The sequence below is a fragment of the Dermacentor variabilis genome, chromosome 1 (assembly GCF_050947875.1).
Source record: "Dermacentor variabilis isolate Ectoservices chromosome 1, ASM5094787v1, whole genome shotgun sequence".
Classification (NCBI taxonomy): domain Eukaryota; kingdom Metazoa; phylum Arthropoda; class Arachnida; order Ixodida; family Ixodidae; genus Dermacentor; species Dermacentor variabilis.
Genome location: NC_134568.1, coordinates 45806308 through 45832502, shown reverse-complemented (window position 1 = coordinate 45832502; position 26195 = coordinate 45806308). Strand labels below are relative to the sequence as shown.

The window sequence follows — 26195 nt, the reverse complement described above, 5'->3', positions numbered from 1 at the left end:
AGAAATGCTGCGCGGTGTTTCACAGTATAGTTAATGACTAGGGGCGAAAAGAAGCCGAAGTCACAAAGCTTGCAGTTACCTGAACTGTTCGACGTTGGCCAGTACCCTGCGCCAATAATATGTTCGATGTCACCATTAACTGTCGCATGTTCATGCAAATCACTCTAGTGTACAAAATGCATTGTGAATGCAGGCCAAGCTACAGAGCAGAATTCGAATATAATCGTCGTGTCACTTAACTCTTAAGCAGGGCATAGCGTAACGACTCTATTTTAGTTCGATCACGTTCTCCATTCTTGACTGCCCAGCACACTACCACCTCAGTATAATTACAACGAGTTCGGCAGGGTTGATTGCAACGAAAGAATAAAATCAAATGAAAAAAATCGAATTATTTTACCTTTATTTTTTTTTAAATGTTCCCCTCAGTAAATAACCAGTGTTATTATGAACCTGTGTGATTTCTTTTTTCTAATGTAGTTTACTCACGACGCGTTTTCATCTAGGTTCAGCCAAGGAATTCTGGATGTGATAGTTATACCCGGACCAAACACTGGAGGCCCGGTTTTTTCCAAAGAGAAGTACGAGGCACAAGTGAGCGAAGGGGCCTCCGTCGGGTCTGCTGTGCTTACACTAAAGGTACGCCCCTTACAATTATACGCCTTACGAACTTAGGTGAAATCGATATTAAAAAAAAAAGAAGAGCCAGAGAAAAATCGACAAGTCTGAAAAAAAAAATGGATGCTATTGCTTAGTAGGATTATCTACTGGGTGCATGACTCCGTAAAGAAATAGTGGCTCGAGAAACAAAACACCGACAAAACAGTGAAACTCAGGCTAATCAAGCCAAACATATAAAACACCTCTCGGCTAATTAACATGCATCAAAATTACTGTGAAGATGTAATTGAAAGCTTTGCGGGATTTCTCGAAGCTAAATATAGGAGTAAATGGCTTTGAATAATAGTCATGTAAAGTTTGCGAGGCTAATTACCGTACCCCGCAAATGAGGTGGACGGGTGATAGCCTACTTGCATTATGATTTACATAGTCTGACTAACACTTCTCACCTACTACAGAAACTGCGTTGGTTTTGTTTTTTTCGGCAGCCAGCCAGTCCTGGCGCTGACGTAACTGTAAGTTGAGGGGATCTGTTAATATGAGCACCTTCCATGGCCCATACAAGGCAGGTTGAGTCACCACTGACAGGCCGAGATGAAGATGCGCGACAATGCGATAGACTTTGCAGTGGATCATGAAAGGGGAAAATTGTCATCTGCCCGAAAGTAGCGCAAAGTTACAAAGACAACCCGTATCCTTTGTAGCTTCGTGCTACAGTCGGATTGATCAAATTTTTTTCTTTTCATTATCTTCCCTCAGGATCTTGCCTCGCTCTGCAACTTGCTAGCCTCCTGGTTAGTTCAGGTAGTTGAGCGACCACCCCAGAAAGGCGTTGGTCCCTGGTTTGATTCCATGATTAGGACGAATATTGCTTCAACTGCAAAGCTTTTTCTTTTTTTTTGTATAAACTCGCAAGGGTTCCCTTTGTAGGTTGGGGGTACATTCAGATAGAGGACATTTTTTTCCTTTCGTGATGTTTCATCCACCTTACGCTGTTCCGCAGAACTGACTTGCTCATTTACAACACCAGCATGAAATAACAGCACCTTTAGAGCGTAGTTAAAATTACCCTGTTCATACTAATTGAAGCATCGTCAGAAATACGCGGGAACGCTCGCATCATTAACCTTATCCAATTTTTTTTTGCTACGCAACATGCTGTTCTTTATGATTATTTAGAGTAACCGGCCCTTCGAACTTATTGGAAAGGATTTATTGCGTAATAGCAATCGTAATGCATCTAAGAGTACACTTATTGTTACCCTGGGTTCATCCTAATTATATATTAAAGAACTAACATTTATGGATGTCGTATTTTTCTGCGACAGTATTCACTCACAGTACTATTATCAGTGAAAACTATTGTCATTAAAAAGCCCTCAAGACTTTTCTCCTTAGCACACAATCTCGGTTTGCGTTTTGTTTATGACTTTTCTTTGATTTCTACATTTTTGGATTTAGATATTTTGTATAGTTCATTTTTTACTTCTGCTAGTGTTCTTTTTATTGCGTCGCGCTGCTGCCAAATTTAAGTATGCTTACCGATGTAACCATAATCAAGGGTACGATTGTTGCTCTTTTACTACGGCACCATAGTGTGTTAAATATTTGTCTTTGCAATAATATGCCTTGATGCGCAATTCATTTTTAAAATACATTCTGAAATTGCTTTGCTCTATTCCCTCGCGAAGGCAACTGACCCCGAAGGAGACGACGTGTCATATTCTATCGTCGAAGGGAACGACAAAGGCGTGTTCACCGTCGATTCATCGAGGTAAGCGAAACAACCGAGCGCATGCCTCCATACGGTGCCCGCTGTTCTATATGCGTGTTGGTCGACCTGACTGTTGTTATGTGCGTGTGATCTCTCCGTTTTGCAGTGGGACAATATCGGTCGCCAAAGCCCTCAACCGAGAGGAAGTGGCCTCGTACACCCTGCAGGTCAAAGCAGAAGACAGGAACAACTTGGTAAGGCAACTTCGCTAGATACACATGTCGGTGCCGCATAGTAGTCGGTATAGGAGGGAAGTTTTTAATTTTATGTATTTAGTTCATATTATAGGCTTTCGGCAATGTATACGAAAGACGAGGCTGTGAGAAACGATGCTTGTTGACTTTGACATTGGCTACCCATAATGCGTCAGCGTTCAATGCATGACAAGGGTACGGAAAGTAAAGCGACGGCTCTTTAAGGAGGAGACGCGAGACACTGCAACATATCTGCGCATAGGCATCGTATATGCACCATCACGTTAACACCTTTTGGTGGGATAAATTTACAGATATTACGTACTTCAGTGCCGCCGAAGAAATAGCAAATCAGTAGGCTTCAGTGATTCGTCCTGCTCTGAACTCTATCTGCTGAGGGCATAGGTACTTTTCCCTGCCCCATACCCCGAACATCCCGAACTTTGTGCAAAACTCTGTAGCAATCACGCGAAAACTCCTCCAACTGCATACTCGTACAACAGCAAAGAGACGGCGACGGCATCAAGAAGAGGATGACACGGCTACGGCGGCATGACGACATCGATATGACGACACTTAATTGATACCTAAGTATGTCCAATAGATGGACACTTGCAGCAAGATACTCCCCCCCCCCCCCCCCCTCGCGCTGACAGCCACGCTGCGAGCCACGGCTGGATATCGCACCAGCTACTCCTATGCTGCGTGAATGTTTTGACGGCTCTTGGCTGCAAAACACATGCGCTGACGCGACATATTCCTTATTCTGCGTCGCGCACGCTACATACAACCCCCAAACTGGCACGAGTGGTAGCTGCATGCTAGCACAGTGGTCTTGGGGTTTGAAAGTGATCTTTACAGTATACGTGCCACATGTGCCCGCTCTGCGTATGCTTCGCCCAGCCAGGTGTAGCCTAGCGACGGAGACGGAGCCTTTCGTACAAAACTGTACATCATTTCCCTCATTTTACTTCAGCAGTACTCGGTCTTTTTTATCTATGCTGCACCACCGGGCCTGACACGGAGGATTTCTGCCAATGGGAGCGGAGTCACCCGATGCACAGCACGGGAAGGGGGCGAGGTAGATGCCACTTTAGCGGCCGCAGACCAATGGATGATGAGATGTTGTTACTGCGAATTCGTTTTACTGTAAAATATTCATTTCGAGGTTATACTGTAGTTTATGTTCATGGCGGGGCGGAGTATACGCAGAGCTGGCCCACGTGGCACGTGCTATAAAGATAACCTCCCTTTGACAGTTCCAGCTCCCGAGCTGCATATTGTCGTAGTGGCGTGAGTTTGATTTCCAGTGGTTGTGGTCGGCAATGTTTTCTTAGTCACCGTACGGTTATGAAAGCGCTGAGGAGGTGGCACAACAACGACGACGTAACGTAAAGGGAAGTACACAAAAAAATTGCGAGGTCATAACTGCTGTCGCAATTCAATCATTTTCACAGGAAACTTACCGTAGGAGCTCCCGTCTAACGATAACGGAAAAGGCATTTTATTCATCATCTATTTCACCAAATTTGGTGAGACTCGTTGTATTTATTAGTTGGAGTATACTTGTTTTATTTAGACCATTATTTGTTTTTGCAAAAGTTCTGGACATCGTGAATAAATGCTGAAGCATCAATTTTGAAACAATGCGTATATTGCACCTAAAGCTTACTCTATTGAGACACCTGGAGAGAGCGAAATTGATGCGCACAACTCTGTAATTGATCTGACTTTTCTGAATATGACTTTTGCAAAAGCCACCGCAAACGATATAGCAATTTGACTGAAGTGGTATACTAATACATCATATTAGTCCCCTTCAGATGCTCTAGCAGATGCAGTTTACAGTGTTTCGATATCTATATACTTGGTGCTTAGATATAGAATTGTAAAGGTTGAGTCAAGTATCAATTTTTTAAAAATTTATTTATTTATGGCACTCATTGTGAAAAATTTAAGGATATAATTGAATATCTCTGGAACGTTGCTTTCTTTCTCAACTTCAGCAAATTCCCTTCAAATCGGTTTAGCGATTCTTTAATGGGAGCTTTTCTACGTTTCACGTGCACTTGAATAGATATATCGGACTTTAAAATATCAATTTTTTATAAGATGATACTGCAGGAGAGGCTGGCGCCTTTAGGTGGCACATAAAATGAAATCGCGAATCGCATCGAAAAACGCTGAATAAAGTCAAAGATCACGAAAACATAAAAGCTCTGCAGGGGAGCCCAGGAAGCCACAGAAAATATAGATTCTACAAGAACGTGCACAAACGTGTACAAACATGCATAAACACGCACAGTTCTATAAGCAAACACAAGTACTTGAAGTTGTCCGTGAAAACAGACGGTTAACAGTTTTGCAGACGATTGGGTAGTAGTTACACAGCATGCCATGCAACTACTAATTATCGTATAACTAACTTAAACTTTCACCCGCATCACACGAAGATGTAGTATAAACACCTAAGACGTTCGTATTTTCTAGGGAAAAAAAAATTCAACCAACAAGTATTTTTTTTCAGGGCGAATGGTCGTCCATATACTACACCAAATCTGCCCTCAGTGTCCGCCTTGCAGTTGTCGTCGAGAAAGAGGTTGTGTACATCTTCGTTTATGTGGCCACAAAGGAACTGCGGGCTTGAAAAGCGTTTTTTTCCTGCACAAAAGGTGCCGCGTATAAGCTGTACCCAGCCGCAGGCGGTGCCGCAAAGTTTCAAATTTTATGTTATGCCTCGGATTTGGTGGGACTGACATTCCAATATCTGGATCACTAAAGGTTCACTCCCACTAGGACGACCCGACACCGACTTCCGTCTGCCGACTGTCGGCGACAGCGTTTTCTATCCTTCCTGTCGGCACCTCTGTCACTCTGTACCGACGCCGAGTTCGCCTACCGTCGGCAGATTGTCGACGTCGGTACAGTCTGACAGAGGCACTGGGACGAAGGAAAAAAAAAAACGCAGTCGCGACAGTCGGCAGACGGAAATCGGTGTTAGGTCGGCCTAGTGTGAGTGAGCCTTAAGGAATAACTCGGAACATTTAGACTGCTTTCCAAACTAGGTGTTTTTGCTGAGACCACAGGATATACGTCTCAGCAGGAGACGGACTTCGCTGCTAGAATATTTATTGTTTCCTCGTTGTTGTGCGCCCGCTTTGCAGCTGCAGCCTCCCAAGTTAAGACAGTTGCAATATGCGGTGAGAGGGGCCTGTAGTAAGCAACACTATTATCTGCATATGCATGCATATAGTAGTGGAGTCATCAGTTAAAGTGCATTACTAATTTCAAAATGGTGGCTTTGATTGATATTTGCAGTTCAACTTGGCAACAGTGAAAATAGCCGTAACAGACATAAATGACCAGAATCCCGTTTTCGTGCAAGACAGCTACAACTTCACCGTCGAGGAAGGGAAGGCTGGTGCCATCGTCGGGACTGTCCAGGTGAGCATCACCGCGCGTGCCTACCTGTCACCCGCGAAACATTTTTCTTGCGAATCAGCCGCTAAGAATAACATTCTTTTGCCGAACCATTCAAGTGACGTGCGCTCTCTCCACCACAATTTCTATCATAGGCCCGAGATGAAGACGTCGGCGCCAACGGAGAAGTTTATTATACGATTGCCGGAAATGGGTGAGTTAGAAAATTGCTTCGTAATTTATTGTTTGTGCGAACAAGTACCGCAGGACGCATGCAAAAAGTATGAACACGAGTCAATGTTTACTGGAGCTTACCAAGAAATATAATAAATCCAGTTTTACTGCACCCTATCTTTCCGGTTCTTTCTCGCACTTACACAAAACATATTACACAGCCATATTCCTCTTAGAATTTAGAGCAAGCTTTTTCATTATCACTGCTCATGGATCGGGTGTTTTATTCATTTGTTGCAACTAGTAAAATTAACGGGCTGATAACTAAAGTACAGCGTATATTTCTAGCCACACAAAGTGAGTCTAGGTCCCACAACAAACTTTATATAAAGGAAGCTGCATCAGACAAGAAAAAAAGCAGTGGTGATGTCCCCAGTGGTTGCATTAATATCTCCAAAGCACTTGTACCATTTGAAACCCAATACAAGAAATCAAGGTAGCCTCTGTTGAAAATCTACAGGCTCGGATTAGTCCCTGCGCCAGTTCAGTAGAGACAAGGAGAAATTCAGACGAAGAAAAACTGTTGCCGTCATTCATAAGATAACTCGGTTTGCAATAAGTCTAACGTACAGTACGGTCCACTATTAAAGGAAACACGCACTTCAACCGATATTGCCGGCATATTGAATAAGGACCCACAGACTGATATTTTGATTTATAAAAGTAGGTCAGACGTATCATATTAAGCACTTCTTTCTGATGGCGGTGAAAAGGATGCACCAGTTATATTAACTTTGAGTATTATTACAATACTGCACACCGGATTAGCACATCCTCCGAGCTCATACTGACGAATAACATCTTCGCAGTCAAAAGCTGAGCTGCAACATAAAATACAGACGGGGAAAAAATACGCTCGCCCGAACCAACCCGCAGTGTGGGCTGCATCTATTGCTCGCGTGGCTTTGTTCTATTTCACGTATAATGAAATGACCGTTTTATAGACTTTCCAAATTACACAAAAACCTAAAGAAAAAGGCCAAGGTTGATCTATATCTGAATATATTTTTGCCAAAAAGCAAGCCATCATCAATTTAGACCAATCGTTTACTTTTTTCAAGAGTTCATTTGCATTATCCACTATGCATCAATGACCACCCTATCTCCTACAAGAAAAATAATCGGTTTTAGGTGTTGCTGTTGTCCGAGACTTGTGAGCATCTTCTTCAAGTGGACAACGTGAGAGCTCCATCTGTTGTCCATGTTTTCAGATTCATCGCCGGCAAAACATGGGGATCATTAACGGGCTCCATGCTACACTTGTACCGAACACTTTTCATTAGATTCTTGCGCTACAGCTCTCCCGTGCTTTCTAATACTTGCAACTCAAATCTTCGAGCACTTTAGAGCGTGCAAGCAAAGGCACTACGCGTCTGAACAGGAACAGCTCGAGACCATCCGATCATGACTTACATTACCACAGACAGGCTTAAGGAGCTCATTCACCACATTTCACGGATGCAATCAGGCTATCTTGCTTGCCTGCTGGAACGACGACCACAGGCGTCATTCTCCAACAAAGTCAGACTCATCGTGCCTCTCCACCGTTGGGCTTCACACCATCGGCACGTTCACCGCCAGTTTCGGGGTGTTTAAAATAACCTGAAGTGCGCCTTTCTGTTCCAGGAATAATAAAGAAGACTGACCTTTCTACCTTGGCCTTGAAGCAATCAACTCTGAATTGTTTGCGTACTTTCTACTTTGACCAAATTCACATATATACGGATGCCTTTTCCACTCAGACCAGCTCCACCAGTGCAGTGGTTATACCGTCACGATCGATAAGCATCAGATACAAGATTTCTCACGCCACAACATCGGCCGTTTCGGAGCTTGTTGCCCTCCGAGGCACCGTTGATTATATTACCGAACAACCGGCGAATCGGTGGTCAATATTCTGCGGCTCAAAGGAGGCCCTACCATGCGTTTTATCAGCTTTTCGTCGCAAGTCCTGTCAACAACTCGCGTCAGAGATACGAGAAACGCGCCATCATATTATCGCGAAAAGACACGACGTCATGTTTAGGTGGCTGCCGCGTCATTGTGGTATCTCCGGCAACGACCTCGCCGACGAAGATGTTAGGAAAGCACACGAAGGAACTAATTTAGTTTTTGTACCTTTATCGAGGACTGACACAGCTAAGTACTTAAGCAAGCTAGCGCATTTTGTGACATTGGAGAAGTGGCACACACCTGAATTCACCCAGCATCGATTGCATTCTCTCGACCCATCTATGCAACTGCGGCTGTTATCTGGGTGTCCGCAAAGTGAGAAAACAATGATGTGCCACTTACGCCTGGGTATACCGTTCACCAATGCATATAGATGTTTGATTGGAACGGCTGATAGTGCTGAGTACAATACCTGCGGTGTCGAGGAGAATGCAGAACACCTACTATGCTACTTGCCACCTTTTGAAAATGAAATACATGACATCTGCACAGCTTTAAGTCAGTTGGATAGAAAACTATTCACCTTGAACAAGATCATGGGACCACGGCCTCGCATATCACAGCTACAACAGGCCACAAAAGCGCTGCTACGATTTTGGAAAGCTACCGAATTGAGTAACCGTATGTGATCCGGACTGAGTGACTGTCAGTGATACAAAGCAGATAGATGTTACTACGTCGATGATATGCACAGTGGATTTTCTCTTCTTCTCTAAATCTTTCCCTCACCTTTTCCCTTCCCCCAGTGCGGCTTTGCCAGCCGGGCTTAAATCAAATCAGATCAAAATTTATTTCACATCCATACATGGTGTAGGCGGTACAGACAAAAAACCGAAATCAGTTCGGCTTGACAAGGGTCTGCACCCCTTTCAAAATTTGTGTACAAAATGAAGAAAACAAAAATTAGCAACAGAAACTCTCTAACAGTCCTGATTAATCGCCCTACCTTTCATTTATCATTTTCTCTCTCTCTCTCTCATTTGCATTTATTTGACAGAGAATGGTTGTTTACTAGCGGAGAAGGCGAAGTTCAAAGTTTGTCTTCTTGAATTTAGCGCTCAAGCCAATGCGCCAGTATATGTAACCTATTTCAAAGCATATATATTGGCGCGTTTCAGCCGCTTTTGCACTGAAGAATCTCTGGAAGCTTTCTAGGCGGGGTGTTTGGTTCCTCTAGAACGCAACGTATCCTTTCTTTATTGATAAACACTTGATGCGAATAGACTCTGTCAAGATTCATGAAGTCATGAGAAGCTAGTGAGGGAACTTCAAGGTGTCATTATTACGCGTACTTCGCTTTTGCTTCTTTTCTGGCTTAACAAGTCTTTTCTCGTGGAAGAGTGACCTTTTATAAATATCAGAAGCAAAATTTAGTGATGAAGTTTAACTTAATATACCTATTAAGTGTCCTTTTAAGCCTCGCTGTTGGCGTGTGTCTCCACAATCAAGTAGAACGCCACTTTTTGAAGAAGAGTCCGTGAATGTGGAAACTTGTGTCAGAGGAACTTACTCTAAGGTTTGTGACGTCGCAGCGACTTCGGCATCGATGAGCAGACGGGCGAGGTGACGACTCGCCGCGCGCTGGACTACGAGCGCCAGCGGGAACATGTGTTCGTCGTGACGGCCAAGGACAAGGCGCCTGACGCGCGCATCACCACCGTCAGCGTCACGGTACGCGTCCAGGACGTGCAGGACGAGAGGCCGTACTTTGAGCGCGCCTTCTACGAGACCGCGGTGCCCGAGAACCAGGACAATATCAACGTCGTCCAGGTCAAGGTGCGTATACTCTAGACCATCCGCAGTTCATAGCAGAAGCAGCACTGTGATTTTAAATCAACGCGGCAAATAGACAAAGGCAAACACCGGCAGCAGTAGACGCAGCAGATCTCTTAAAACATGGTGCTAGTAGGGCGTGTATGTCTCACTTAGTTTTCTTGTCATTTCTTAATTTTCTTGCATGACAATAGTTTCGGTTCTAATGCTGTCATGCGCGCATGATTCATAGTATAGCATCTATAAGTTACTCGCTGATTATCAATCAATCAATCAATCAATCAATCAATCAATCAATCAATCAATCAATCAATCAATCAATCAATCAATCAATTAATCAATCTTTAATTTTATTTCTCCACCAGAACCAGGCTAGTATCGGAGATCAAGTGGAAATATGTACCTTGACGAGGCTTAAAAATGACAACAATTCCCCTCTGTGAAGATGGAATGGCAGCGAAAGCTGACGACAGTCAAAGCTCTCAAATGAAAAGCAAAGTGCTTTCAGTGCCATTCCAGCTTAACAGAGTTTTGCGTTGCGAGTCTAGCGTCGTTGCTTGTTCGGAGGTGCCCGGGTTCGCGATTGTCGTTTTCGTTCAGCATTGCTCTTCGTTGGTTGTCGTTTCGCGCCGACGCCGTTTACATTCTCGTTGCTGTTCCCTCGGGCGCTCCTCCTGCGCATGTTGTTCTTCGGGTGTACGAACTATACGTGTCCGCCCCATCGATAACGCACCTGTTTTTAGCGCCGATACCTATCCTGTTTACATACTGTGATAACCTTGATGTCACGCTATTTCTCACGGCCAGCTTTCTAATCGATCTTTTCCGCATTTTGACATCTGCGCCGCCGCAATGCACCCGTACGTGATCACACACAAATCAAACAATGAAACCCATTGTGTATGGGTTTGTTAGAAATCGTCAAGTCCGTTCTTGTTGCCGGACGACGAAAAAAACTACGGAAGGTTAGTCATATGCAGATTTCACTCTATAAAATTAAATCACATTTACACATTGGGCACGCACGTGCTCTGTATAAAGGAGGAAAATACAGCGGTAATGTACCATGACACCTGGCTGTACCTGGGTATATGTGGATCGGCTCATGGATTTGATTGATTTATAGAGTTTAACGTACCTAAGCAACGCTAGACCTAGGAGACATGTAGCGAGCTCCGGGTTCATTTCGACTGTCTGGGGTTGACAGAATATTATATGTCTCTGATGCCTATGTTGCTTTAAGTGCTGAATGCTAATAATATTATAAACAATTTGTAATTGTGTAGAAATATACTAAATAGAATTACGAAAATGCCGCGTAATAAATAAACAAACGTCATATTGTCTAATTTCCATAAATGTGACGGGCTCTGTGCTGCTTGCCGCTTTCGTCACGATTTTTGCACACCCTGGTTATGTGCAAGCGTACACAGATGGTTCTTGTCAAACAAATGCTTCTACAGCCGTCTTTGTGATTCCAGAATGGAGCCGGATACAGACGTTTAAGCTGTTTCACACGACATCATCAACTACAGCAGAGCTTTTTGCAGTATTGCCTTTGTTACGATACATAAATTTAATGCAAAAAGGGAACAAAATCATTCTTTGTGACTCGCAGGCAGCTTTGTCGTCACTTCATGGCGACATCAGCAATTCGCGAAACAGGAAGTTAGCTTACGAGACACTAAAGGAAGTCACAAAAGCAAGTGTGGAGGATTGGACAATAATGTTCGAAGGGATACCTGGCCACTGCAATATCTCTGGGAATGTTGCAGCAGACAAGGCTGCTGGACAAGCTTTCAATAGAATAGCCCCACAAAGTGTTTTACTGCTGGACAAGCGCACGTTAACAACGTCACATCTGGTCTCCCTCTAACACAAGGTGCATTGCGGCACATACTGAAGTAACCACGTACTCCCAAGAAGATCAACCGAGCAAAGAACGTTTATTACGGGTATCGCGTGCAATGTATAGCACACAGCAAGAAAGAAGGGAAGGGACAAATAGAGAGTAAGGGAAGAAAGTGATTACAACAGGTGCGCCCAGCTTCATAGGCACGCGCGGTGGCATGACGATACAACACATACTAAGACAGATATCAGCCCGTGGTTGCAGAGTTATATGGTTGCAGAGTTATACCCTTAGCTTCAATTTACGACCTCGTCCACATATTATATAGCCAGGGCCTTCGAAGCGCTCATTCACCGTTTGCGGCTCAATACCGCGTTTGTAAAACACTTTCTACAAAAAAATATGAAGAGTTGATAGTCCAGAATGCATTTGTGGCCACACGGATGAGGATATACATAATCTTCTTTTAGAATTTCCTTGAAACGACACGCAGAGACAACGTTCAGCACGTGATTCAATGTAATTATACCGCAGGCCCGTCAGCCTCAGCAAGATCTTAGGTGCTTGGCCAGCATATTCGTTGCAAGGGCACGCATTAATGGCCATCTAAAGATTTCTAGAAGCGAGCTATATTCTCGGAAACTGTTGAGTAGTGTATTTATCAGTGATAAGCTCACTCTATGTGATCGATCTGACCGTGCTTTGGCCTATTCGATCCCTGGACTCATGCAACTTCGTTGGAATCCAATTAGCGTATTCTTATGAGCCCTGATTTAAGTGTATTTATGTGACCAGACTTTGCGTTGACATTAGGGCACTCATGTGGCTGGACTTTGTGTTATTGTGGTTTGGAGATGACTTTTAGTTGTAATGCTTTTAAGTTAATACTTCATTTTTATATCTCTATGTGAAAAGGAGTAGTCGGCGCCAATTATTGTCGACAACACCTCCTAAGCACCATATAATAAAAAATATATATATTTGCAGCACTTTTTAGAGTGTTTCCCAGACAAAGCAGCTGCAGCCGTAACATTAACACGCTGTAACAGGCCCGTTTCATTCGTGTTCGGATTCGAAGCCATTGCAGCAGCAGATGTGGCAACCCTCGCGAAGAGAGACCGCTGCGCACACCGATTTCCTGCAGACGGACGCGTGACGATGGATGTTTGCACGCAGGCCACTGATCCGGACGGCACTCCAAGCATCACGTACACCATCCGGGAAGGCGACCAGTCGTTATTTTCCGTAGATCCGGTGACCGGCGTCGTGAGGACGATTGCCGGCCTCGACTACGAGAAAAAGACGAGTTACACGCTGATCATCGGTACGCTGGAGAACGACGCCAATGATGCCATGGCCACGTGCACCGTGCGCGTCGCCGTCGAGGTGAGAACACCGGCCGGCAAAGCACGTTCACGTCAAACAAATCGGGCACGCCTTCCACCTGTGGAACATGTAAACAAATTTAGTTTCATTAAGTGGCGTCTCGGCATTGAAACCGCTGGGCTGTCAGCAGACACATTTTCTTTCTTTTATTTTTTTTGTTGTGCCTGCTCGTGCAAATATATACACGTCTGTGCGGAAACTTATGCTGTTTTCGAAGGCTGACGGTAAAATCGCATGCCGATAGAATAAGAATGCTGATGAAGTGCCCAAAAAAGTGGCGTGCAGCTGACGCGGTTCGCCATTTGCCATGTCGCCGGTACTTTAAAAAAATCACGACGGGAACTTAACGAACTTTTATATTATTGGCTGAACGTCAGTCTCAGTAGTTGCTGATAATTAAACGTATATGGTTGACACTTTCGCACATCACTACAGTGAGAAATGCAAAGCATGGAATTCTAATAGTTGTTTTGGGGCGTCTTCAGTTGTCGTTGTGCTGCTCATCAGTGCTGCCCGTGATCTTGTGCTGTGTTCGAGTGCGGCGATCCAGGCTCGCTGCTATTCCGTACCTGTACCATCTTTCGATTCCCCTCTTGTCTCTATACCTCCCCCTCCCTTGTGCCCCGACGCAGGGTAGTAAACGGTATTCTTGTTCTGATTAACCTCTCCGCCTTTCTCCTTTATTTTGTCCATCTCAAAGCCAATCAGCAAGGGGATCGCATCGCTTTCAGTGGGTGTTAATCTCTGCCGTGAACTAAGCTCGTATGCGTCGACGAGCCAGACTTGTTCGCACAAGAAAACTTTGAGATATTGCAGGTCAGGATTGTCTAATGCAGAAAATCGATGTTTAGAACCCCTTAACCATGCCTGCCTCTCGTTTTTACACGTGCACAGGACCGGAACGACGTTGCTCCGCGCTTCACGAGCGTGCCGTTGCCGATCAGGCTTCAGGATACTGTACCGCTGGGAACCATCGTGACGACGGTGGTGGCGACGGATGGGGATGGATCGGTGAGTTTGCTTCCGTCTGCCTGCTTTTGATGGGTGTCTCTGCGTGCCGCATGGATCTGCTTAATCCCCTGCAAGCTCCACAATTGCTCCATTTGAGCGCCGTTTGCCCGGACGAAGGTGTGTGTGGCTCACCCAAGTTTCCAACAAACTATTGACATGCAGGAACGCTTCTAAGCCTCCAGTTATAATGTTGAAAAAAAAAAAACTGGTTTCATTTGGCATACCACGAAAGTGTGCCGAAGCTTTTCTGTATTGTTGTCGCCTGAATCAGCTGCATCAACAGTTATTTGTTTTTTCCGACGTGTAATCTTCCGGGGAGAGTTGAACAGGTTTCGGAAATAAACTTCGTTTTACTATTCATTACGTTAAGTACATGGTGGCGACTAGAATGTTTGGCGATCTATTCAGTTCTGCCTGAAGCTCGTGTAAAAAATTTTCGCAATAGATGTGGAAAGCCGAGCGTCGGTTAAAGCGTGAAATGTTTTTCCTGAATGGACTTAGCGGCATTCTCGAGTGTGCATTTTTTAGTTTAGTTGCATGACGAAGCCTAGTCAAAGCCATACACATTTTAAACATAGCCGACGCCCGACAAATTTAAACAATGTTAAAAGCGACATACATTAGCTCATCATGCATCACTATATGCTTCAGTACTCGTAGATGTATATAGATGTAGTGGCACCGTCGCAGTTTTCCTAAGCCAATTTTATGGCCGGTTTCCGCCCGTCTGGCGAACGATTAGCTGACCTCGCACTCATTGTCGCATTTCTAATGACTGCGTTGGGGAGATATAATTTTGCTTCACTTGCATTCCGCACCACACGACTATCTTGCAGGCCATATTGGGAGAGTCTGAATAATCTGCAGGCAATATAGTGTGGCAGTGCAGTTTACAGCTTCGCACGCGCTTTGAAACAGCCCTACGTGCACACATTGTGCTATCATTCATTTGGATCTTGATATACAGAAGCTTTCGAAAAACAAGTTGTGGCTTTTCGTAAATATACAACTAAGCCACAACTTGCTGTCGATGGTCCCTTCTATCGGCAAAGAGCCGTAAAATTTCTTTAAAAAAAGAAGTCTTTGGTTGTGACCTAAACCTCGTCATAATTTGCATACGTCCTTTTTCCTCCGTCGAAAAGACAGAGTGCTGCGTAGCAGGATTTGAAGCATACAGTGAGGGAGAACGTATTCAAGTATTACTAAAATCATTGCGCACTTGATATTCCAGTATGCGTAGTTCGTGCACAACTCGGACTGACCGCCATAACCGTGAGATCGGGTGACGTGGGCTTACATTGGAGATCAATATAAACGCAAGCAATATTATTGTTGATTTGCAACTTATGCGGGGGGTGGTCATCATAGTGTTTCTTTGTTATTTTCATTTTTTACAAAGGAAGCCTGTTTCACGACAACAGCTAGTCTTCCATTGCATTTAGGGAGAGCGTTGTTGCAGTAACCAGTGTGGCGCTGCAATCTCCTCCAATTGTGTACTTACAGAGCGATTCAACTGAGCACAGCATAATTGCCTATATAACAAACAATCCACCTGAGACTTCGTACGATGCTTAGATTTATGCGGCATAATTTGACTGACAGTTTTGCGTGTTTATTGTACTGTACTTAGTGCGTACAACAAAACTAAACTATAGGAGAGGCTGCTTTGGTAATTATGGTGATATTATTGAAAATATTCATAAGCAGACTGAGTATGATGAGTGACCCGTCTCACATACCCGCACTGGGCGTATGTTTGCGTCAACAATATAAACGTACTCGGGAAGTTTTCTTATTTTTAAGAAAACCTGCACCAACGGTATCTCCGTTTCTTGCATACTTATAAATATACCAGCCCTGCGGACATAACGCCAAAATTCGATCGGATAACTGTTAACTGTACGGGTAGTGCCATTGTTTAGATTGCGTCTTGAAAAATGTATACGAAATCTTCATAAATATTAGATATAGGGTACTTGAAAAAAACTGAAACCTCGATCGCACACCCTTTACATTTCTTGTAAACCTGATAGAAATTCCTTGCGCATAAAGTATGAGCCCAGCATTCTGTCTATGAGCCAATGTTTAGAACTATTGCATAATGATACGGCCCCTTCTCTAACAGGCACCTGGAAACGTAGTGCGTTATGAAATCAGCGGCCAAGGTCGGGCACCATTCTACTTCCTCATAGACAGCACCAGCGGCGTAATAACAGTCAAGGACGACCTCAGGAAGGAGCCCGACTCTGAGTACAGGGTAAGCCTCACTGCACCAAAAGCACCTGCATTTTAAAATAAATTACCTCTAGAACGACAGAAAGTTGAGCTAGTTGTTAAGGATTCATTATGCAAAAAAAAAAGAAAAACCTCTTTTTTTATGCAAAAAACCTCGTTTATGCAAAACCTCTTTTATGCAAAATCTCTTTTTTGCATAATGAAATTACCTATAGCCGGCGAGAGTTCCAATCCACGTGCCTTATTTTCTTAAAAAAGAAACTACTGACTATTTCAGATCGAAGTTCAAGCTAACGACCTCGGAGATCCCTCGCTAGCAGCTACCGCGGTCGTCACAGTCTACGTGGAGCACATTGCCACAGTGCCGCCCGACTCTGGCCTTGGTTTCGCCGACGGATTCTACACGTGAGTGCACAGCCTTTCGAGCCTATACGACATCGGTGTAGCGCTTGCAGGATTTGCGCAGCTTGATTTACCACAAAGGCTGACAGGTGAATGAAAATAATGCATTGTTCCGTGTATCTTGCGCTGGGAAATGCCGGTGGTGCAACTATCACAGAATTTGGGAAACATCTGCCAACTACTCAGCTTGTCGCGTCGTCATTCGCTCGTCTCGAAACTCTGAGGAAAGGTTATCGACAGGTACGGTATAGCGATGCAAAGGCTTTCGGCAGCGGCTGCGCAACTGATGCGCGATCGGTAATTTCAGGCTAAATGCAGCGTGCGCCACTAAGGTCAATACGTCTGCACCCAAGACAGTTTGCAGGAAGAAAAGTATGATTCCCGTCGCTTACAAATAATAGTCGCTCACCTAAAATAGTCAATGTGCATTATCTGGACGTGTGAAAAACATCGACCTATTTACGTGTATCCTTAAAAAAATTGAAATGTCGCCTTTCCTTCATGACGAACTATTGCATGTGGTATCATCTTTGACCCCTTATCACTGCGCTTAATGTACTGCACAGAAGCTGTGGGCTTCACTTTTGATGTTTCCGTCTGTTTGATGCTCTTTGGCCAAAACTGGCCCTTGCGCCAAGAAAACACATTAATCTGTCAAACATGTTTCCGCCTTGTCAGTCAGACTGTTCGCTCTAAAATATCAACGAAGGGAACACATCACACTTTAGAAAAAAAATCACGGGCGATTACGATACTCCCTATTGCGAAATTTGAGCACAGCTCTATACGTGATTTCCTTTCGCGACACATTGGCTGGCGCGGAAAATATTTCTCACGCGGCACATTGCAAACGGAGCGAAGTTACCTGCCTGCGCTCATGCAGCGCTTTGTTTCCATATATGGTATCGGTGGACGCGCTCGCCGTGTGCCTTACCAATGGCGTCATCGGCGAACAGACGACGGCGCGCTACTCTGGCGCCATCTCGTTGCGGTCGTCGCCGCAGAGCCCGTCTTGCGCGGCACTACGCTTTTCTCCCCACGCTTTCCCCATACCCTTCTCCTCCGCTTTCCGCCTCATGGTTCCGCTGCACTCTCCTCCTCCGCTTCCTTCCTCGCGCTTTCTTCACTATCGCCGTCTATCATCCCCCGCGGCACTCCGCGTTCGCTCTTTCATCCTTCGCCGTGCTCATTCACTCGGTTACTCCGAGGACGCCGACGATCAAAGCAGGAGCGGGCGCCTAAGAGCTGTGCTCTAAAATGTGTGGGGCATACCGAGGACTTGTACTATCTTGATGAAAGTGAGTTCACGACGCTGACCTCACAATGTGATGGTTGTCTGGACAAACGTTTTGTGTAGAGACAGATGCCTATTTCAAGTTATTACAACTGATGTATGTAAACCAAAGCTGTAAGGACCACGGGCGTCCAGCAGTGACTAGGCGAAAGCATTACGTCATGAGAGGCTGTGCATGACGCACCGGTTCGTGATAGAATAACCGAAAATGAACTAACCAGCCCATATGGTTTTATTCTCTCAGAGTCGAAGTACCAGAGAACGCGTTGGCGAACACCTTGGTCAAATCTTTGCCGATAATCAACAAGCCGCGAGGAAATTTTCCTGTTCAATGCCAGATCGTCACAGGAAACGAGAAAGGTAAGACCTCAGTGCACACAAATCTCTCAGTCCATTTATTAATTAATAATTTGTACATTGTAAATAACAGCAGTAAAGCCACAAAAATTGCGTTATTAAGGAAAGCGTTAGATATTTTTCCGTTGTACCCTGACTTACAGCCCTCTATTATAGGCGTACATTTAAATGTGTTTGAGAGACGTGACACAATCTATTATTGTTCCGTTCCTTGATGAGGTCCTTGCGCGCACTTGCGCTTTCTAAACGCCACGAAGATACCGAGTATGTAGTCCCTTTTTACACGTGCGAGTCAGTGACTATGCTAACATTTTACTTTGTATTTCCAGGACATTTCTACATACTTGACAACGAACAACGTGACTGTGAAGTGCGTGTTCAAAACCAAAATCTTGATTACGAAGAGCAAAATAAATACCTATTGACTGTCCATCTAAATACCATCGGGGGAGTGTTTGGTGAGTGGAAACTGTCCTATGTTTTGCGTAGTTATAAAATGGAAAAAATGGGGCTCCAGTCCTCTCTGTGAAGGTAGTTGGCCAGCGAAGCTGTAGTATAACTTATGCGATGGACCAATCTGACGTAGCCTTGAACGATTGAGCAATGCATTACATGAAATGATTGACAGCATGACAATTAAATGCACTGTACCAAAACTTTGTTTCTTTGAAACCGTATCGATAACTGCTTTGTGATCGGTGTGGTAAGCACTGAGGTGTGTGGCTTATGTTGGGAAGGAACCGCTGCGTCCTGCCTAGCCTGATCACGACGCCGTTGTGCATATTGATGTTGCTGTTCCCGTCATCGTGTTCGCGCTGCTCTTCAGGAGTCCTAACCATGCGTGGCCTTCCCTTGGTGCTACCACAACACAAATGAAATCAGCTGCTAGACAGGTTCTTCATATACATAAGGAAGTGGAGTGACATCACTCCCTCCTTCGTATGCTACAGTTGCCGCTGCCCGGCAACTGCAGTTTATGCAACCGTAATCTTTACCGGGAAACGCACGCGGCGAACGCTACGTGCTTATTGTTGGAACGCGTCTTATCGTCTATCGTGTGCTTTGGACACTAATTTTGTGCTTTTCTTTATTGAAACGAATACTGGGGTGTGTCTTAAATGCATAATTCCAATGGAGATAGGCATCTTTTGCTTCAATTCGTGGAACGGTTTTCTGCCGATTGTTCCGTTGACGGAGACGAAGAAATCTCGGTATCTGAATCGTACCCAGCTTCGCTCTAAAAGGAAGAACGTGTTTGTGTTCGAGTTATCCCCACACAGACGGTAAACATTTATCACTCGGAATGTAACATCATCTGCGTTGTCCCCAGTGGTGCGTATATGCCGATGGTGAAAGCTAAGACCATGCGTAGGTTTATCAATGCATTCTACCGAACAAATATACGAGTTACCTGAAGAACTAAGGCTAATAGCGTATTCGTGTCTTTAAGCTAAAACGAGAGTCGTTTCTGTGTGCGCACTTGAGGAGCACTGCAGTTACCCCGTGTTGCTTCTTTGTGCTTGTTGCCTGACTGCGCGGCGCGTGCCGTAGGTTCATCGCGGCTGACTACTCAAGTGGCGGTGCACCTCATCGACCAGAACGACAACCGGCCCCGGTTCGTGGTGCCGCCTATGTACAGCCAGCTGACGCAGAACCGCTACCTGGCGGCGCTCTCGTCCGACGCCCCCGCCGGCACGCGCTTCATCCAAGTCATGGTCAGTGACGTCACCACGCCCCCGTAACGTTAAAGGGGCTGGAAAGTGGGCTCCAACGCAGCTGAAGGAAGGGACAATCTTACGTTCCCTGGAGCTGGGACCACAGGTCGAGAAATAGTTATGGGGGTGACTCTGATCTACGGTGCAGCCAGAGTGCATGTTACCATTGCGAGGTTTATGTTTCCTCCTCACTATACGTATCCATCGGAGCACAATCAGCAAGCTATGTCTTCTATTACAGGCAGTTTGGCTGTGCTCGGAATAGTTGGTCGCAACGCTGCGTTCGGTTTACAATTAGTTTTATTTAAGTACCTTAGGTTTCAATCCTGTCGCCTAGAGTTCATTACAACGCACCTTTTCCTTTTCGTTGTCTTTTTTTTTTTTGCAGTACAAACAACTATTTTTTATTCATAGCACTTTTCGCAATTTATCTCGCTGTAGAATCGGGAAGTTGATGCGGCTAAGGTGACTGCAGCATAAAACTGTGCTTCAAATATTCTGGTAAATAATGTAGATGTTCGCGCCCACTTTTCTCGGCGGCTGCTACCATGAAAGGATGTGAGTGTATGATACTGGTGCACCATCGAAGGAAGGAGGAAATATGTGTTTAGAATTAAATTCGTGCTTATAGAACTCCAAAAGAGAGTCGGTATCATTGTTGAGGAAACAACGTTGTTAAAGGATATGTTTAATCAGTTTATGGAACGTGATCTTTAGCTATTGTTCTCCGTATTTACACTGAACGTTTGAGTTTGACAGTGACGTAAATTTTACCATAACAGAAAAATTGGGCTAGTTGGTATTGACTTGGTATGTTCTGCAGCGCGATAGGTGTGACAAAAGCCGAAGGTTGCACACGACATCTTCCATAACGTCCATCGTGCTGCGGTACATAATGTAATTTTTGCATCCATATCGAACGCAACAGTCCCTGGATTTGTTGAGTTCAAACGTTCGCATTTTCCTCAGCGCTTGGTCGCGTGGGCGATGCTACATGCTATGCTGCGTCAACCATCCAACAAGATGCAACTTGCGTTATGGCTTCTTGAGACCAAACACCGCAGGTACCACTGTCACACGAGTACCGCGGGCGATTGCATGCTCACGGCCTCATTCTCCCGAATGAATGTTCACGCGTGAATTGCTTGTTTACGTTGCATAGCCGTATGTCGCGGCGTATGGACACGCGCCTGGAGGAGTGATGCTATAGGGTTTCTTTACTTTTGCTCGTATCGCAGGCTGAAGACCTTGACTCTGGTTCGAATGGCAAGATCGCGTACGACCTGTCTCCAGACAGTGACCCCGATGGCAAATTCAGCATCGACCCCCAAACAGGTTACTTGAGCAACGTGAAAACATTTGATGATCTACAAAACGTGGAGCTACCCCTCAAGCTCAAGGTCACTGCCAGGGACAGCCCCGACCTGACTGCCAGAGCACTCACAGAATCCACCTACGTCTATGTGAGAGCCTCGGAATTGTAATTTTAGCTAGGCTTCACTTGGGCTAAAGTGATCAGTTATTCTAGAACATTCATTACTATTCTTACAAAAATAGCATCAAAGAGAAGGAGAAAAAAAGTGCGCTTATGAGTCCACTTTCTTGTGCACTGACCCTTGATTTTCTGAGGGCCCTGAACTTAGAGACAGCCTTGCACCAATTGGGATCCTTTGCATCTATAGCCCTTTATTCCCTTCCTGTAAACTGAAATAAGAAAAAAAGGTACATCGGTATTTAACTTCGTGATCACAACTATTATTTGAGAAGCCACTCAGTAACGATTAAACATAAGTTATTTTAAATAAGAAGCACGCGTAATTGCAATAAATTGGCATGTTATAAACCGTCTCAGTAATTTAAGTAATTAATGAAACCGTGAGGAATATTTGCTTGTCTGATTCGTGCTCCGTGATATTAGGTGAACCTCATCCGCTACGAGAACCGCCTTGTCTTAGCGATTGGCGATGTCTTACCGGACAAGGTGCTGCAACTGAAGGACCACATAATGAGGTGAGACTACGCCTTGCGAACAGCCAAAAACTGGCTCATCTTTGCCGTAGTACAAATTCTCCTATGTTTCTATTTTTTTTTGCAATCCAGCATAATCCAGCAGCAGACTCGTCTCATTGCAAGCGTCGAGAAGGTGGTTGCTCTTAAGGTGCTTCGGAACAACACAATAGTAACAGATTTCTCTGGGTAAGTGAGCATATTCGTGCATTCGCTCTAGATTCCTTGTACAATGACGTAACACGCGGCTGTTGACGCAGGAGCGATATCTGGATGTACCTGGTCGAACCGGAAAGCTTAAGAATTTTGACTACAAACGATCCTCGAGTTCAAATGTAAGTACAGATTCCCGCTGACCGAGCGTACGTTATGATGGTCCAAGACAAGCCAGCAGACAGTTTGAACATATTCGAAAAAAAAAAATGTAGCTAGGTTCAGTAAGAAACTCTTTTTTTGCTAGAAAACCTGCTTTTGCTGCGGAGTTGGTCAACGTTAAAGGTGACGATTTAATTCGTGCGATGTTCGTCAACTTTGTTCAGGTATGTGGTGCGTTAGATGGTCTAAATAAAATTATGCTCGTTATAATCTGACTTTTACGAACATCGCAGTGATTATTGAATAGAGCAGTGATTTATTGAATAAAGCATTATTTCTTAGCACGTGGTCGCGAGTTCAATTGCCGGCCGTGGCGACCGCAATTTGATGGGAGCAGAATGCAAAAACTCTCGTACAGCGACCTATGGATGTAAGCTAAAGGACTCCAGGTGGTCGAAATTAATCTGGAGCTGTCTTTCACGGCTTATTGCATGACCGCAGTGTTACTTTGAAACGTTCAACTTAGTCAACCAACTTTTTATTTTAAAGAATGCAATTTAACTGGTATCGTGCCATTGGTCGCCTTTTGAACACATTTATACCCCAGCCAGCCAGCGCACAAGGACACACAAGGGCGAAAAAAAAACCTCAGTGCCCTTGCACTTTGTGAAGAAGGATGACGAGCGAAGCTGTGTAATGTGGGCCCCATAATGGCGAACTGCACCTCCGCCGTGGGTCGGCCCGGCATTGCACTATCTCCGAAATCGGCCCCCTTATGGGGAGTTTTTTGCTTACCACGCCAACGACACGAAAATTTCTTTGGATGGTAGAGGTCTACAGCTTCGCTGTAAAACGAAAGGGCGGTCCTTGTGCGCCGACTTGCTGCGATGCGTTACCAGATCGTCCAAGTATTCGCTTTATCGCATTTATGCGTCTCGTATGAATTTGATTAGGGAGGGCCCGAGCTAAAGCTTCCTCGTGAGCCGCATGGAATCGCAGTCTTCAGTCAGGACGACACAGTAGTATCAGCGCTAGAAAAGATAGCCGCGCCATCGACAGTGGTTTCAGCATCCTGCTGTCTCCGCTCACGCAGGCTGGTGAGCAGCGGCAGCGCGCAGTCTTCGTTTCTGGACCACCTGTCGCGCAGCCTGGGCATCACGGCGCAGCAGCTGCGGACGCCTTACGCGCCGCCCACGGCGCCGCCCAACCTGGTGCGGCCCGTCAAGATCGCCGGCGGAGACTCGAGCGACCTGGGCGCGGCGCTCATCGTGCTGGCCTGCATCATCGCCGTGCTGGGCTTTGTCGGCATCGTCTACCACTGCTGCATGTGGTCGAGGTGGGCCACCTCACGGTTGGTCGGATGCACAAAACGACGCACAGCTAGTAGCGCTCAGCGTGTACACTGCAACGCACAATCGGCTCAGCGAGCGAGGCAGGCCGCGGCAGTCATTCAATCGTGAAAGCCAGCCATTCAAGGTTCCTGCTCGAGGAAGGCCCCTTGTATCGCCGGCGCCTTTTTCGTTTAGTTCGTGAGAGTGTCAAGCGTTGCATAGTAAACTGCACTATGAAACGGAAAGACAGAATAAAGATTTCTCGTGGTCTGGCTGCGCAATAAACAGGCGCACTGCGTGATTCAATGAGATCCGTTCAGACCCGCCCTTCCATTCCTGGTTGCGTAGTGAACTTCCGGAAATTGAGCATTTCATTTATTCGGTGACAAGATATGGTCAAACGGAGGGACGCTCGTGTATTTAGACACTACGTTGCTGTGGCGCTTACAGCTCGCTAACCTTCATCTCTGATTGTGCTTGACGGCTGTGATCAGATGTTACAATGCGCTTTTTTATGTAATGTTTAAAGTCGTAGCAAAAAAGAGTGACAAAAACAATGAAGCAACGTGCTGTCCCGATTAGCTTCCCGCACATCGTCCAGCGCTGCTGATGTCCACTCCGAAAACGTAGCCTGTATTCTAAAGATGCATAGACAGACGCTTGCCTCGCAGCTAGGCTAAAATTTCCGGTTAAAGTTAAGCTTTCCCACTGTTTCTGTCATCTGATAACTAAAATTTTAGTTTTTATTGAGGTAACTTTCATAATTAGTTGCCATGGGATGTAAAAAAAAGATGTTTGAAATTGTACTATACAGCCGGTAAACACTACTGCAGCCGAATAACGAGTCTCTCGACTTCAGGTACGTGGCCAACAAGGAAAGGATCAAGCGGATGTGCGTGGCTCCCAGATACGAACCAGTCTACGCCGATTCAAGTTTGAAGGAATATGAAACACAGGCGAGTTGCCGAACGGTTTTCAGTGCTCTAATCTAGCGATACAGCTTTACTTTCGTCTCATATATAGTTACAGTCCACAAATAATTGGGTGTACAGGGTGTCCCAACTATCATGCACACCCGCCGTGGTTGCTTAGTGGCTATAGTGTTGGGCTGCTGAGCACGAGGTCACGGGATCGAATACCGGCCACGGCGGCCGCATTTGGATGGGGGCGAAATGCGAAAACACCCGTGTACTTAGATTTGAGTGCACGTTAAAGAACCCCAGGTGGTTGAAATTTCCGTAGTCCTCCACTATGGCGTGCCTCATAATCAGAAAGTGGTTTTGGCACGTAAAACCCCATAATTTAATTTTTAATTTAACTATCATGCACCAAGATTTAAAAATAGGCAATGCGACGTAGCTGGACAGAACCAAGGTAATGTTGTTTGCCGTCACTTGTAGATACTCAGATTACTTCTTGAATTCTACCTAATTGCACAATTTATAGTCTTAATTAATTAACTAATTATTTAATTAGTTAGATAATCAATTATATCGTTAATCAATCAACTTCTCAAATTTCATAATTAGCTTAAATGTGTGAATAAGAAAATTGTAGAGCAACGTGAAAAACTCCCGATACAGCTTTGCTGTTGCTCAATACGTGCAACATAAAAGTGTTTTTCCGAGCGTGAAAGAATCCCGCGAATACACTGAAAGTGGCTCGAGCGGCCAGTCGCGCGGCAATTTTGCTTGTATTTGCGGGCTTCTTTAACGCTCGGAAAACTGCTTTTGTGTAGCACGTATTGAGCAAGAGAAAGCTGTATGGGGAGTTTTTCATGCTGCTCTACAAGTTTCTGACCACACTTTTCATCTAATTATAATATTTGAGAAGTTGATTAAATAATAAAGCTAGTAATGTAATTAGGCGGAATGCAAAAAAATAATGTAAGTGTCTTCAAGCGACGGCAAACAAGATTACATTGGTTCTGTCCAGCTACGTGGCATTTGCATATTTTTAAATCTTGGTGTATGACAGCTGGGACACCCTCTAAGACACGTATATTTTCCACATTCGAATTATGCATTAAGCAATCCATCTCCCCACCTTTCTCACGCAGATGTTTTGAGAGATAATTTACAGAATATTGTAGAAAAAAGCTTAGTCAAAATGAAGTATATATAAAAAAAGCAAAGCGATTTTTTTCCGGAGGAATCCTACAACTCCACGACTGCACATAAAGATGTCACAAAATGCATGATACGTACACTCTAAGAAAAGCTTACACCCTTTGGGGTGTCCCTTATGCCACACAACAATAATCGTCATCTGCCTTGATGCGTTTCCTTTCTTTACCGCTGCGAGCCCGGCACTTTCCAGCA

General features: G+C 44.9%; 1 protein-coding gene across 3 annotated transcripts in view; it reads left to right on the top strand.

Annotated features, from left to right (window-relative positions):
* Positions 1–26195, top strand: part of Cad99C (cadherin 99C) — a 269869-nt gene that overhangs the window by 236742 nt on the left and 6932 nt on the right. For 2 of the 3 annotated variants that reach the window (XM_075687059.1, XM_075687058.1), the window contains 19 exons: positions 507–639; positions 2313–2395; positions 2502–2589; positions 5908–6033; positions 6165–6223; positions 9729–9972; positions 12998–13207; positions 14102–14218; positions 16344–16475; positions 16731–16858; positions 18394–18509; positions 18836–18964; positions 20058–20221; positions 21460–21684; positions 22140–22231; positions 22322–22417; positions 22489–22563; positions 23637–23894; positions 24734–24830. In XM_075687059.1, the coding sequence (XP_075543174.1) occupies positions 507–639; positions 2313–2395; positions 2502–2589; positions 5908–6033; positions 6165–6223; positions 9729–9972; positions 12998–13207; positions 14102–14218; positions 16344–16475; positions 16731–16858; positions 18394–18509; positions 18836–18964; positions 20058–20221; positions 21460–21684; positions 22140–22231; positions 22322–22417; positions 22489–22563; positions 23637–23894; positions 24734–24830 (2572 nt within the window). The remainder of the gene's footprint in view (positions 1–506; positions 640–2312; positions 2396–2501; positions 2590–5907; positions 6034–6164; positions 6224–9728; positions 9973–12997; positions 13208–14101; positions 14219–16343; positions 16476–16730; positions 16859–18393; positions 18510–18835; positions 18965–20057; positions 20222–21459; positions 21685–22139; positions 22232–22321; positions 22418–22488; positions 22564–23636; positions 23895–24733; positions 24831–26195) is intronic. The other variant, XM_075687060.1, reaches the window with a different exon arrangement.